The sequence below is a fragment of the Danio aesculapii genome, chromosome 4 (genome assembly GCF_903798145.1).
Source record: "Danio aesculapii chromosome 4, fDanAes4.1, whole genome shotgun sequence".
NCBI lineage: Eukaryota > Metazoa > Chordata > Actinopteri > Cypriniformes > Danionidae > Danio > Danio aesculapii.
In genome coordinates, this window is record NC_079438.1 from 41,078,561 (window position 1) to 41,093,602 (window position 15,042).

General features: G+C 38.2%; 1 protein-coding gene across 4 annotated transcripts in view; it reads left to right on the forward strand.

The window, feature by feature from the left end:
• The first annotated feature begins 261 nt into the window (after positions 1 to 261).
• The window catches only part of anks1b (ankyrin repeat and sterile alpha motif domain containing 1B), a 312,589-nt gene continuing 297,808 nt past the window's right edge, over positions 262 to 15,042 (forward strand). Inside the window, exon 1 of one of the 4 annotated variants that reach the window (XM_056455663.1) lies at positions 262 to 770. In XM_056455663.1, the coding sequence (XP_056311638.1) occupies positions 640 to 770 (131 nt within the window). In that variant the 5' untranslated portion in view covers positions 262 to 639. The remainder of the gene's footprint in view (positions 771 to 15,042) is intronic. The other 3 variants (XM_056455662.1, XM_056455665.1, XM_056455664.1) reach the window with 3 other exon arrangements.

Sequence of the window (15,042 nt, forward strand, 5' to 3'; positions counted from 1 at the left end):
TTTTCTACCATGGTTTTGAAGTGACGTGCTGTAAATATGGTATATTATTGCTTATCCTTGTATAAAAGCATCTCTTCAGCACAGAAGGTTCACATGATATCTGCTCCTCGTGCGCTACTCAAACGAACACAAGGTTACAGTAAGAGCTCACGCCCAGCCGGTGCTGCTCTTTCCTCTCTTTTAGTAACGGAAAACTGCCATACAGAAACCGAGAGAGAGAGAGAAACACTGATGCTGCTGGGCCGCCCTGCTGTCGGTACAACGGCGCGCGCACATTCACACACACACACACACACGCAGAGAGAGAGCGCGCGCACGGATAGCAGCGTGTGTGCGGTGACCGACAACGCACGGCAAATTTGTGGGCTCCCGAATGTGATTTAACCCGCGTCTCCTGGCAACCGGCCGGTCTGGAGGACCGCTATCCGCCGGTTAAGCTCAGCTGCACCGGGACCGTGGTACAGTTCGCCTTTCATTCCATCATTGAGCTTCGGTGTGGAGCTGAGTAGCGGCTTTATTCATTCAGGAGCGCGCGGCGGAGCGTTTGTTTGTCGGTAACATGCCGCAGGAATCCTGAAAGGAAACCTCGCCGTTTAGTCCGGATTGTTTTTGTTCTCGTGGATTAAACTTGTGTCCGGGATGGGGAAGGAGCAGGAGCTGCTGGAGGCGGCGCGGACCGGGAATGTAGGGCTGGTGGAGAAGCTGTTGAGTGGGAAGAAAGGATTGCTGGGCTCGGGCTCCGGCTCCATACCTCTGCCCGGGTTACTCAGGTATGAAAACAAAACCAAGTTTGTCTCTGTGTGTCCTCGGATAAAAGAGCACGCCGGTTCCGTGCTGTTTATATCAATGGAGACTGAGGTATTGCAGTTGCTTGAGCAATGCAATACATTACACACACACACACACACACGCACACACCCACTCCAGGCATCCCCGACCCACTGCGCCCCTCATACAAGGATATTTATGGGAGACACATTTTCTTTTAGTGTCTATAACTGCCGTTTTGCTCTGTTTATCTCAAACTTTGATATGATGCTTAGACGACTGTGCAGTACACATACAAGCAGTTTAGAAATACACAGCTTGTTCTTAAAATGTGCACATTAGTGTCAAGCACAAAGTATGCTGTTGTTTGTCATCTTAATGAGCTCTAATAGACTTTTATTGTGAGAAAATCTCCTCTAGAGTTTTGGTCTTAAAGGGGTAGTTCACACAAAATGAAATTACTCTGTTAATTTAGTCAGCCTCATGCTATTCAACATATATTGTAGGTGACATTTATCTTAAGTAGAACATTACAGAGGATTTTTGAGATTCATAAAGAGCAAGGCAATGGCTATCAGCACTTGAGAGTCAAAAATATATATACTGTAGGTAAAACTAATTTAATACTCTCCTCCTGATTATACATCGAGGTCTTATTAAAGGAAACAATTGTCCTGTTCAAGAAACTAAACATTATTTACAACATTACCTTTAAACCACAGCCTCGCAAACAGTCCTGTGCAAAATAATGACAGTCTGGAACATCGATTTGATGTTGTATAATGCTGTGCAGAATGTGATTTGTATTGTTTGTCAAATTTTGGCTGCAATATATATATAGATATGTAATAAACAAACAATGTCAGCTCTCATGTGAGTTTGCATCAGACATATAGGCCTACTTTTAGTCATTATACGTTAGGAAGCTTGTGATCCACATTTTTGTGAATCATTTAAAGTGGTGATTTACACAAAAATCAAAATGTACTCGCTATTTACTCTCCCTCAAATGCTTCCAAACAGTTATGAGTTTCTTTTTGTATGCAGAATGCAAAAGAAGGTATTTTGAAGAAACCTGAAAACCTGTTACCATTGACTGTCGTAGTAGGCAAAAACAAATAATATGGAGGTCAATAGTTACAGATTTCCAGGATTCTTCAAGATAAAGTGAAACAGCTTTTGGACAATGTTCAGTAAATTATGATAGCATTTTCAGTTTTGGGTGAATTTCCCCTTTAAGACCTGTTAAGCCAAGGCTGTAGATTAATAAGTAAGTTAATATTGTTGTAAATAAGGCATAGTTTCTTACACAAACCAATCTCAATGTATCATCATGAGTCACTGGTATCTATTTAGTTTTGCCTGTATGTTTTTTACTCAGAGTGCCAGTAGTCATCGACTTATACTTTATTCATCACCAAGGACCAGCCAAAAATTTCCTTTAATATTCTGCGAAAGATAAAAAGTCACTGTCATCCTGGACGGCCTGGGGAAGAGTTAATTAACAGCACATTTTAATTTTTGAGAGAACTGCCCCTTTAATGTCCCAAACTGTGCTCAGATTTGCCAAGAATCCAAAGTCTTCAGATCATGATTTCAGAGGGATATTTTACTTCACAATTTACATTCTGGCATCATTTATTAACCTTCATGTTGTTCCAAAACTCGATGACTACTTTCTTTGGGAGATGTTTTAAAAATGTCCTCCATCCAATAGAAGTCAAAGGCAACCAAAATAGTTTCAAAGTATTTTCATTTTATGGCTCTGTGACTTCTCATCTAATACTTCTCAAATGGTCTGGTCTATACGGTCCACATTAATTTCATAGCTCTGTCCCCGTGGGTGGAACGAGATGGGGATGTGATGGGTGGGGGGGCTTTGGCGGTGACCCACCACAGCTCTCTCTGATGACAGCTCAGCTATCTGATGGAGCTCAGCTATAAAAATTGTGCCCCACCAAATAGCCAGTCCTGCTCTTATTGAATGTCATTCATCTTCTTAGGAGAAAAATCTGAGAGTAAACCAAAACTCAGAGAAATAGTTAAGCTAAACATTTTACATTTACAGTCATCCTAATGGCATTCCACACTTCCAAAGTTCTTTGGGACACATATACAAAAAGATGTTTAGGAAATTGAAGTATTTAGATGCAAATGCCTTTAAGTGCCGTTTTTTTATGTACGTTCAGTAATTTCACTTGTATGGCAAAGAATAGGTTCTTTCCATTGCCGGTAAATTAAAATAACTGATCATAAACACAGGAGATGAAAAATGCTCATTTTAGATGACAGTTTCAGACAGCACTTCGAAGTTTTCGCATCTGAACTTTTCAATTGTCTCCGTATTTTTGTCCATTCAGTGCAGTGGGGTTCAGTTTTAGATATGATATGAAAATTATGAATATTTTTCAAAATCTTCCATTGTTGTTTTCACATGAAATACATACTTTTTTATTGTATTGTATAAATCTGATGTATGAAATGTGAAAGTTTTATTCAAAAAGAAATACTGGAAGACACAATGGACAATTAAACCATTTGTGTTTATGAATGAACAATTTTGCATGCATATGATGCTGTAATGAGAGTGGTATCATTATTAAATTTTCGAGAAAAAGTCACTTGTTAACTTGTGCAACCACCTCAGCTACAGTCCAGCCTCTAAACATTGAAAGTTTCCTTTGGAACTAATCGACTGAATTTGATTCTGTTTAATTGGTTAATGACTACTTAATGAAGCCTCATTAAAAGATCTTCATTTCTTTTTTAGCAAAACTTTGGCACTTATTACTGTAGTAAGACAGCGGTGTTTCTTATATCTGGTGAATGTAGCTCAGTTAGTCTTGTGTGATGTGTTTGGTCAGCTGTGCATGTATGTTTATACAGCTCTCAGGTATACTATGATCTCAGCAATATGTTTCATCTGCACATCAGTGTGTAAAATGACAAGTGTGAGTGACTGACTGAGTGAGAGAGAGAGGGAAGGGTTGGGGGAAGGGCACCTGTGAGTGAGCGATCCAGCAGAGAGAAGTGTGCCGGCCGGCTTAGACATCAGCCACTGCGCTGCTTAAAACAGCCAGAATAATCCATTTCTGCACAAAAGCACCCCTGCCTGCTAATAGAGCAGTTTTCCAGTGGAATGGCTGATATAATCTGTCTATATTTCTTTTGCTGATTTTTTTGTTTGTTTTGCATGCTCTTTTATCATCTCCCTCAAGCCACAAAAATACCATGCAAAAACAAAACAAAATGTTCCATTTATTTTTTTATTTTAGATTTCCCAAGTGATACTGAACAGAGCAAGGACATTTTTCGCAGTATTTCCTGTTGACCAAAATAAAATTATTTTAGGCGACACGGTGGCTCAGTGGTTAGCACTGTTGCCTCACAGCAAGAAGGCCGCTGGTTCGAGTCTAAACCTAATTAAACTAGTCTTTAAATTGCACTTTAAGCTGTATGCTTGCAAAATAACTTTCAGTTATTACTTCCAGTCTTCCACTTACTTCCAGTCAAAAGTTTGGGATCACTACAATTTTAAATGCTTTTAAAAGAAGCCTTTATTCAAACCACTGTGTATACAGTCAAATTTGGAAATATTATTCATTCATTTTCTTTTCAGCTTAGTCCCTTTATTAATCTGAGGTCACCACAGTGGAACGAACCGCCAACTTATTTGATTTGAGCCACAGAAAGTGTTGTTCTGTTGTCTCACAGTGGATCTGTGTTCTTTACTTGGTTATAGGTGTGAAGTGTGCTTGTGTTTTTCTCTTACTGGGTCAGGACTGTTGGCTGGAGGGAGAGGACAGAGGGAGGTCTGACTCTGTCCATCTGTCCACGAGGCTGGAAGTTGTGTGTGTTTCTCTGCAGTGTCACAGTTAGTGACGAAGTATTGCCCGGGGACGATTCACATGGGCTTATCTGAAAATAAGGACGGGTCTGAGTCAAGTCAAAGGTCATTGGAGGAATGTGAGACATGTGGTTATGTATGGCGTACTATCTTGTGCTATATATTTGCTAGTAAAAATGCTATAGGCATTTAAGATTAGTCCTATGTACAGTATATGCCAATGTTGATCAGTTCTTAATTTAGAAGTTTAAAATAATATTATATATAAAAATAATAATAATAATTATTATTATTATTAATAAATGTATAGACATTAAACATATTTATTAATGTATTGATTTTTATGTACATTTTTAAATATAAAAATATATAAAATAAAATAAAAAAATAATGTTGTGATGCCCAAAGTTGATTTTTAGAATTTTAAGTGTTTTATTTTTTTAAATATGTATTTGAAAACCTTAACATTTGAATCATCTAATTTAAAATGCTTTATTTATTTCCCATCATTGTGTAATATTGGTGAATCCATAGGTATAATTTTTTAATCAAAACCTATATTTTTTGTTGCACAGTATATCAGAAGCATGTTGTTATTAGCTATATTACAGCTTGATTTTATTTAGAATGCACGCATTGTTTTTTGCATTGCATTGTGGGATACATACAGTATTCAGTACAGTGTTCTCTATTGTAAGCTACATGTTTTGGCAGAACGCAATAGTAGGCCATTCAAATATTCTATCCATGCTGTTAAAATCCCTTTAAGGCAAATAACTTTGAACCAGCCTCCGGTCGGCTATTTTCTATGTAGGTAAATAGCATACTCTGATGATGACAGAGGATTGTGGCTTTGACCTTTGACACACATACACAGTGGCAACACGAACAGGACCCACTGTTGTCCGATCAATGTTTTGTGCCCTCATATTGCTAATGGATTAAGCCCATCAATAACGGCACAGTGTGAACGCTGCATTAGGCAGCACAGCACTTAGAAACACATGATTTCAAAATGATACTACATTCATACGCTCACTGCTTAATATGATAATGATAAACTAGATGACATTGCGGTGATTTGCCTTTCTATTAAAGCGGCTGACTCATGAATTGAACTCCGGTGATATACTGTATTTATCTATATATAGGGTAGTTTGATTTATTTTTGGGTCTGAATTTTTCTTTCTATTCTGTGTCTGTGTAAATATACAGCATTACTACCTGCCAGTGATTCAGCATTATGGAAATAGTGATGATGATGCTGGTTGTGGGAAACATGATGATGGGATGATCCTCCTGGCTACCAGTCACTTTGCTGATTGCTTTGTTTACTAATTTGATTGGTCACTTGTCATGCCAGTCATGCTTCGCAGACAGACAATTGGTGTGAAGGTTGCTGCAAAAGGTGGTTTAGACTAATAATGTTGCCTTTTAAGATGCCTTGTTTTATTTATAAAGCAGCATGCATGCATTCTTTTCAGAAAAAGCTACCACAGCATGCATTTCAACAAGCTTGGTGATAAATACAAGATAGCAGGTAAGGTAAGGAAAATGTTGTTTAAAGATACTTGTATTTCATTGAAGAGTTTTTTTTGGAAGGGCTTTATGAAGTAATTACTAATATTTGTATTTATGTTATGCTTAATATACAGCCATTTTGTGCTGTTAGCCTAGCAAAATGCTAACTCTAACTTTCTATGTAGATTGAATAGTGGTCTTTAAGCTTTTTGAATGAAAGGTCCCTGTTGTCCAGCACAATATTCAAAGGCTCCCTGATTTAGATTATTCTGCTATGAACATGACATAGCTGTTTGTGTGACAATGCAGCTAAAGAATAACACACCAATTAAAGAGCAAAATACAAAGGTAAAAGAACTGTAGTGTTCTAGGATCAAAATGCAAATTAAGTTGAGTTGTAGACCATTTCAATGTGGTCCTTGAACATTTCCTGCTTGTTATCAAACTGCAGTATTTTATAACTAACAAGAGGCAATTCAATCATAACTTAATGTTACAACAGCTATCATAACATCAGTTATCAATATGTGGCTCTTTTTGGATTCTCAGAAGCAATAGACATTAAAAATGTAAAACAGGAAATACATTAGGACCATTGTTTTTGTTTACATCCCTCAAAATGATCTATAAGTAGTAAGTTATCACACACAAAAAACAATTCTGAATTCTTTGAAATGAGTCAGCAGTAACTATGCTTTGTTGGTTATTTGTGTAATATTGGCCAGGCAAGGGGCGATAACTGGGTTACAATGGTTTGTAAGTCAAAGTTTTAAAACCGCAAAAATTTTCTTTTATACTTTTTAAACGTGTTTTTATGACATTAAAAGCTACTGGTCAGCCCACGATTCAGCAAATATTTGAAACAGATCACTTATACACTGACATCTAGGCCTGCTATAGACCAGGGGTGCATTTCCGAAAATCATGGTAAGCCAACTAATGTCGCGAGTTGCATTGCATTGTTACAAACATAGTTCGTTGACAATTGCGCTCCTTTTTAATGCACTTTGAAAATATTTATGCCATTTTGAACACAGCTGTGGCTCAGGTGACCTAATATTTAAAAGCGGAATTTACGCTTTGTCTCCAAAGCTTGTGAAAACAAAAATATACAGCATGCGTTAATGCTTTTAACTTATAGTAGGTTATTTATTAAGAAATGTATCTGTACTCTATATGACATGGGCCTGTTGGTTAGAACATTTCTGCAGTGTTTTGAATGTGTCAAATTGTTAAAATAGACTGAAAAACCAACAAAAATATCATATTTAATAATAATAATACTAAGAATAATATTAATAGATTAATAATAATTATTATTATGAAGTAGGATTTTATTCTTTTCTTAATAAATTGCCTACTGTAAATTACAACCATTAGCCTAACAATTTATATGATTTATATAAGAGATTATAATATGTGTTACTAAGTGGTTTTATGTTTTAGAATAGAATATGGCATATTCTCTATAATATCTGTAAAGGAAACATAGGCCCTATATGTGACAATTACATGTATTTCAATTAATATGGAAAACAAGTGCATGTTTTTATCAAAACTAATATAGATTTTTTTTTAATGCGTGTGCATGTAAAACTATTTAAATTCCACACACAAAAAAAAAAAAAATTCCCTCAAAAGTTGTCACTCCACCCTGTTTAGACTGTCATCATGGATGTTTTACGTTATAACTAATGTGGTTCAAATGATGCATCTGCTACAAGGCAGCTACGGTTTTGGGATCATCACTACATCATTCTTTTCCCAAACAATGCATCGTACTATGGTAGTTCAGCCGCGAGTTATGTTGTTGTTTGGGAAATGTACCCCTGAACAGTGCAGTGGCTTACTTTATATTCAAAGAAAAGAAAGATATTTGTTACTAAGTTTTTGAAGTTACAAAGAAATCTGTGTTTTTAAAACAAATGAAGACAGCAGAAGTCAATGATTTATTTTAATTATTTAGCCTGACATGTTTACTGTTCCAAAATATTATAAATGTTTATTAAAATAAAATAGATTGTGTTTAAAGGAGAAAGAATTGGTGTATTTTACCCATTTAAAAATATTCAAAAATATATTTTAAAATAGAACATATTTAAAAGCAGTAAAGTAAAACCGGGATGTTTTTATCCAAGGTTATCATGGCCCATGGTCTTCATTGGCTGCATGTGCACCACATCTGCTTTGACCCTCAAACACTGTAGTTGCAACTGAGGCCTGGAGGAATGAGGCTCATGTTGTTGACATGTTAGGAAGATGCTGCGAAAGCAAAATCCACTTTGGATTGCCAGGGGAGTGAGATTTACACACACAGCACCTACCAGTTGGGATCTGTTACATTCATCCTCCTAAACTCATCTCTCATTCAGGTCAAGACTGTGACATAACCCTCTGGTTCTGCTCACATTGATCCAAGCATTATTTAAACTGGCATCCTTAGCATGGGAGTGCAAGCACACAAACAAAGACCACAGCCTCTAAGCATCGGTCACTGTTATACTCATCTGGGTCACAGCACCAACAAGCTCCCTCTGGTTCTGCTTGCACTACTCCAAGCAGATTCAGCATGGGAGGCAGACACATAAACAAGAATGCTAAGGACCGCATCCTCTAGCATCGTCACTAGTGTGCATCTCGAGTCTAGGGGAGTGAGGATTACCGCCAGAGCTCCTACTAGTGGATATTTGTTATATTCATCCGGGTCACGGCACCAACATAGTTTACACTGCTTTAAGAAGGATTTGAACCAGCATTGGAGGCAGGCATGCAACAAGGATGCTAAAGACCAGGGTGGGAACTACGGGGGTTTGGGGGGGATTAATTAACGCTTGATCTCCCCTGAAGGACATCAAAACAACATGTATAGGGGGTCAGCTCTTTAATACTGAGAAATAATTTGCTCTGCTTTGTGTTTTAAACAATAATTTTAATAATTAAAATAAAAAATCTAATTATATACATTTGACCACCCCTATAATGGTTCAAACCACTGTGAATGCATAAATGCGCCAATCAGTCTGTGAGAAAAAACTCAGACTGAAACCGGCAGATCTAAAGCACCGATAGACAACGTAACTGTTCACAAGACTGTTTTCTCATAAAATATCTGTTTGTTTCTACATATAGCCTAAAAGGAAAGTCAAATTAGATGCATTGTTTGACTTACAGTAACCTCAGAAGTAGCTACTTGGATACTGTTGGTCAGAAAACTTATATTTTATTAATAAAGTAGATGTAAGTTCAATAAATGCATATATTTGATTCACTGAAGCATGTATTACAAAAACATTAACAAAAAAGTTGACCCCTCCGATCGTCAATGTGTAATTCGCACACTGCTAAAGACCACATCATAGTGTTAGTCACTGAGGCTGCATTTACACTGCTTGGTTCAAGTGACCCAATTCTCATTTTCTCCTCTCATGTGGCACAGACCGGATATGGCCGATGTATGTATAAGCAGGAAAAAAATCACATAGATTCTGATTTACTCAAATCAGATTCAGGCCTCGTTCATATGTCGAAATGTATGTGATATGAATGCCCTTGTGTCTGCAGTGTAAGTGGGTAGATCGAATTTTCACATGTAAATGCGAGTCATTAAAACCTGTAGCGAATGACATCAACTTTGATGTTTTCATTTCAGAATGGAGTTCTGTGCGAGTCCCAAATCTTAAATCTCATATACAAGATCAATAAAGCTTTTCTATCGTCATGTAGCTCAAGGTAATGCGTTTAAACATGTTAATGAGAAAGAGCAAATGAGCACGAGTGCAATTTCTGGCGTGTAAACAAACTAATATAAAACTACTGCATACATTACATGATCAAGCTATTTTGGTCAAACTGTGCATTTCACGCTACATGCACATGACATTAAAATGCTTTCAGGTCGAAAATCGGTCAAGTCACAAAATTTGAACTTGTATCTACAGCATGGGTCACCAAACTTGTTCCTGGAGGGCCGGTGTCCTGCAGATTTTAGCTCCAACCCTAATCAAACACACCTGAACAAGCTTATCAAGGTCTTACTAGTTATACTTGAAACATCCTGGCAGGTGTGTTGAGGCTAGTTGGAGCTAAACCCTGCAGGGACACCAGCCCTCCAGGACCGAGATTGGTGACCCCTGATCTACAGCATGGGAGACATGCTTACTAAAATTTACGGCAAAGATCACAGCTTTTAGTGTCAGTAACTAGTGCTCTTTGTGGGGCTAAAAGAGTGAGGTTGATTCACACAGCTCTTACTAGCTGGCCTTCACTCACCCCCTAGTCCTCCATCCAATCTGGGTCACGGCACCAACATAGACCAAGTGGGATTTGAACTGGCATGGGTGGCAAGGATGTTAAAGACTAGTCTCTGACTACAGTTTCAAGTGCAACTCTTGAGCCCAAGGTAGTGAGGTTTATTAGCTTTTACAAGCTGACCTCAGTTATGCAGTTTAAAAGCATATGGCATGGTAAAACCAATGTCATTGTTACTGTATGTATCACATGCTTAAAAGTACAGAGGGATCCTTCAGAACAAAAATTCAGATATGATAAAGTGTTTTGCTTCCACTTTAAGCTGCAGACAATGATTACAGACTAGATCATCTGACCAATCAGAGTGGAGTAATGGTAGAGTTTACAGAGATTGTTTTTGATCCTGAATGGATGTAAAGCTGCTATAGGAGACCCTCAAACCAAAATGAGGAGCCATTAAAAAACAGCACAATAGGAGAACTTTAAATTACTACTGCTAACATATGAATAATAAATATCTAGAATTAATCAAAGTTATCTAATCTACATTATAATCTCTTGTTGAGTGACAGATCAGTCATCGCATCCCATCTACGGTACTCGCTAATACTTTAAAGAGAGCAGTTAGCATCTGTTTTCTGTCTCGTTTGGTCCAGGGCAGTCAAGGATTCGTCATGTCCCTGTGGTTTATCAAAATAAACATTCAGCGCCATTATCCGCCGTCTTATCAGGCAGAGAAACAGACCGCTGAGCGACACAGACTGCAGTGCCTTTGAGCGCAGTGCACACTTCACTGTCAGAGCCGCTTACTAAAAACATGGAGCGCGACCAAACCTTCTGGTCTGGAGCGCAGCCGTCAGCCAGTGTGGAGGAGTGGAAGAGGGAGGAGGACGTTTATATATCACACTCCATTAACAGACCAGTGGACAGGGGAGGAAGGGACACATATTGGGGTCAAAGTTCAGATTTGTGAAGAATGGAGTGTGCTATGTTTGTATGTGTGTGTGTGGAGTCTAGGAGTGTCGAGTGGGTTTATCCGAGACACATTTTTGTCTGCTTCGAAGTGCTGGCTTGCGTGTGAGCGTGCATAAATCACAACTTGACGGCGAGTTCAAAAATGACCGTTTTCAGGGAAGTTTCACTTTGTACGGTGACTCAGCATGGGAACCAGACGAACTGGCCTCACAGTGCCAGACTTGAAATTATCAGCACGGTCCACTTCGTGGGTTACATTGGCTAAGTATGGTCTGCTTAGACAAAAATAGGCCTTGTGAATGTCATGTAAAGTGGTTTTTATGTGATGTTTTTGGTGTATGCTGAACTTTTAAATAACTTTACAATATTTAGTGCAGTGTTGCCATATAAATCTATCCGTTTGTTACAATGGTTGTGACCACATGTTCCTTGTTAATTAAATAAAAAATAATGTATGACCGTCATGAGCCTAAAAAATTACAAATGTGATTTCAAGAGTTCCCACTTAGAAATGCTTAGCATTTAAAGCAGGTTTGGCATGCTGTCCTGGGAGAAAACCCTGAGCTCGGAGATACTTGAGCCCAGGGCTCCCGCCCGCCCAGTCTATAAGCATATCTGGAAATCCAAGATCAGGTAGGTCTCAAGAGCTCCCCCTTTAGAAAAAGGAGGAAAAGGAGGAGATGGGGTGGAAGGGGGGATTCTTCCAAAACGAAGATAGAGCAGTAGGAAGAAAATGATCCATTTATAGTAAACTAGGATCACTCTGATTGGATTATTACTAATTACAGATGAGTGGCCAGTCGTGCTCAATCATATCACGTGTTCCTCTCGAAATTAGTTTCTGAAACTTCGCTTAGTCAAGGTAGTAAAATCACAACTATCAACTAAAACTGAAATAAAAATAAAGCTGCATGGAAGAAAAAACCCAACAATAATCCAATAAAAATACTACAGACGTGATAAAATAAAAAATTCAGATGCAAATAAATATAAATAAATCATTTATAGTGCTAAATCTTTCCACTTTGTCTGTGGTAAGTTGCATGATCGCATTTTGTCATTTGCAAGTCTTCATTTGTAAGTTACTTTGGATAAAAACGTCTGCCTCTGTAAACCAACAAATGTAAATGAAATGCAAATTTTAAGAAGCTCTTGCAATTTTGTGGTGCAATTTGCATCAGATAATAAGCGAAGATGCGAGGATGTGGCATATTGGAATGCTACATTGCATTACGTTGTTGCTTTTCATGTTTTTCGGTTTCATTAACATGCTACAAATGCTTCTGTGTTCAGAGCAGATCATGATTGCTCAATAAGTATTCTTCAGAGAAAGTGTGCACACACTGCAGCAAGGATGTTGTTTCAGCTGTGAAGCTTGGACAGGCTGTTCATCAATAAAACTAAAAGACATAGTAAAGTCCAGCTAACCAGCATGTTATTTTCTATAGTTAAGAAGCCTGGAGGGAATGCCACAGCATTGCATTTTGAGCAGAGGCGATTCTAGGCTCTCCAGGGCCCTACTCAAAGATGACGCCAGTGTAGAAGAGCAATGCGAGGCCTTTTGTAAATTGAGGGGCCCTACACGTCTTCTGTAGTTCACATATAGGGCGGATCGGTACTAATATTGAGATCCATAATCCAAAACATGCTTTTCGAAAAGATTGCGATAACTCGAAAACACACCTTAGGTTAGGGCTGCACGATATTGGAAAAATCTGAGATTGCGATATTTTGTTTTTTCTGTGATATACAGTTTATTGCGAAACAATTCCATCAGATGGCTTGAATAGCTCTATTTGGGGAAAAATCATTCATTTAGATTGAGTGTGAATCATGTATAAAAAATAATTAACAAATTACAAGCCTGAATAATTACAATATTTCCCAGTACTGGTTTTTGGCTGGATGGGCATCTGCTGTGTAAAACATATGCTGGATAAGTTGGTGGTTCATTCCACTGTGGCGACCCCTGATGAATAAAAGGACTAAGCTGAAGCAAAATAAATGAATAATTACAATATAGCACAGAAAAAAGTCAAATAAACTGTGCTTAATGGTTTTCCATACATTCAAACAGTATTCAGGTACAGAAATTGAATAATGAAATGTAAAAGAACACTGTATAGTCTTCATTGTTTTAATAATTCAGTTAAATTATTATTCATTAAAGTTACAAATGTTGTACGTGGGCAGCAAGGTGGCTCAGTGATTAGCACTGTTGCCTTACAGCAAGAAGTTGGCATTTCTGTGTGGTATTTCTCCCCATTTTCACATGAGTTTCCTCCGGGTGGTCCGGTTTTCCCCACAGTCAAAAGACATGCACTATAAGTGAACTGAATGAACTAAATTGGCCGCAGAGTATGAGTGTGTGTGAATGAGAGTGTGTCTGGGTGTTTCCCAGTACTGGGTTACGGCTGGATGGGCATCTCCTGCGTTAAACATATGCAGAAATAGTTGGCGATTCATTCCGCTGTGATGACCTCTGATAAATCAGAGACTAAGTTAAAGTAAAATAAATGTATGAATGTTATAGTGCTCGAATGCTTTACACTCTATTGAAATGCCTTTAAAACACATGCAAATGCTAAGGTTTCACTCTGTTATGGTTATACTTTGCAGTGACTCAAAAATGCTTTGTATTCTCAACATTGCATGTCCTGGTATGTGACTAATGCAGACATACACATTGCGATATCAATGCTGAAATGATATATTGTGCAGCCCTACCTTGAGTGAAAATAAATCTCAATTCAATGTAATAGGCTACAAATCCTATCAAAAGCATTTTCATACACCTCTGCAGGTGGTTGAAAGATCAAAACATTTGAAACAATGTTAAACCAGTATCATTGAGCCTGTTGCAGCCATAGTACAGCAGCAAAGTTTATTGATCATTATGACGGAATGAGAGTATAGTTCCTACTTCCTAGTCATAATATGAACCTAGAAAACAACATTTCATTTTCTGTCAGTCTTAATGTAACTATAAAAGGGTAAAGCTTTAAATGGGAAAATTATTAAAATTTTTTGAATGTGATGCTAACGGTCTAATCTGAATCAATGATTTATGCTAAGCTAAGCTAAAAGTGCTCCTGCCAGACCCCACGTTTGGCTAAATTGATTTTGAAAATGGTAAAACATAACTGTTTAGCTATGGGGGAGTTGTAATATGAGCCTATTTCCACAAAATATGGAGAGTGGCACCAAAATCTGCGTTACATATCGTTATCTATAGATATGGCAGCGGATTTCAGTACCCAACCCTAGTTATACTTAACATATTATCCCACCAACACATTTGTCACAAAGAGTCACAGTCTCAACAGTTTCCACAGGTCAAAAGAGCTCTTCTCCTGTTCCCTGATCAGTTTAGCTGTTTGTCCTGGAGCGGTGGCAAGGCTACAGTAACTGCTCCGAGGAGGAAACCCATCTGTGCTCGCGCGGCCTTTCATTAGCTTGGGCTCTGTGTAAAGCTCCTGCCAGTGATTGTTCTCCTCCTCAGAGCCCGCGTGCCCTTTGTTTGAAAGCTGTCATAAATCAGCCTCTCTGGCCCTCATCTTTTAGCTTAGCGTAGCTTACGGCCTGATGTTTTCAGTGCTGATGAATGGCCGTTGTTTAGACGAGTGTCCTCTTGGCGTTAGCATTCAGATAGCTAGTCTTCCCTCTGGAAAGCTCTCCATCAC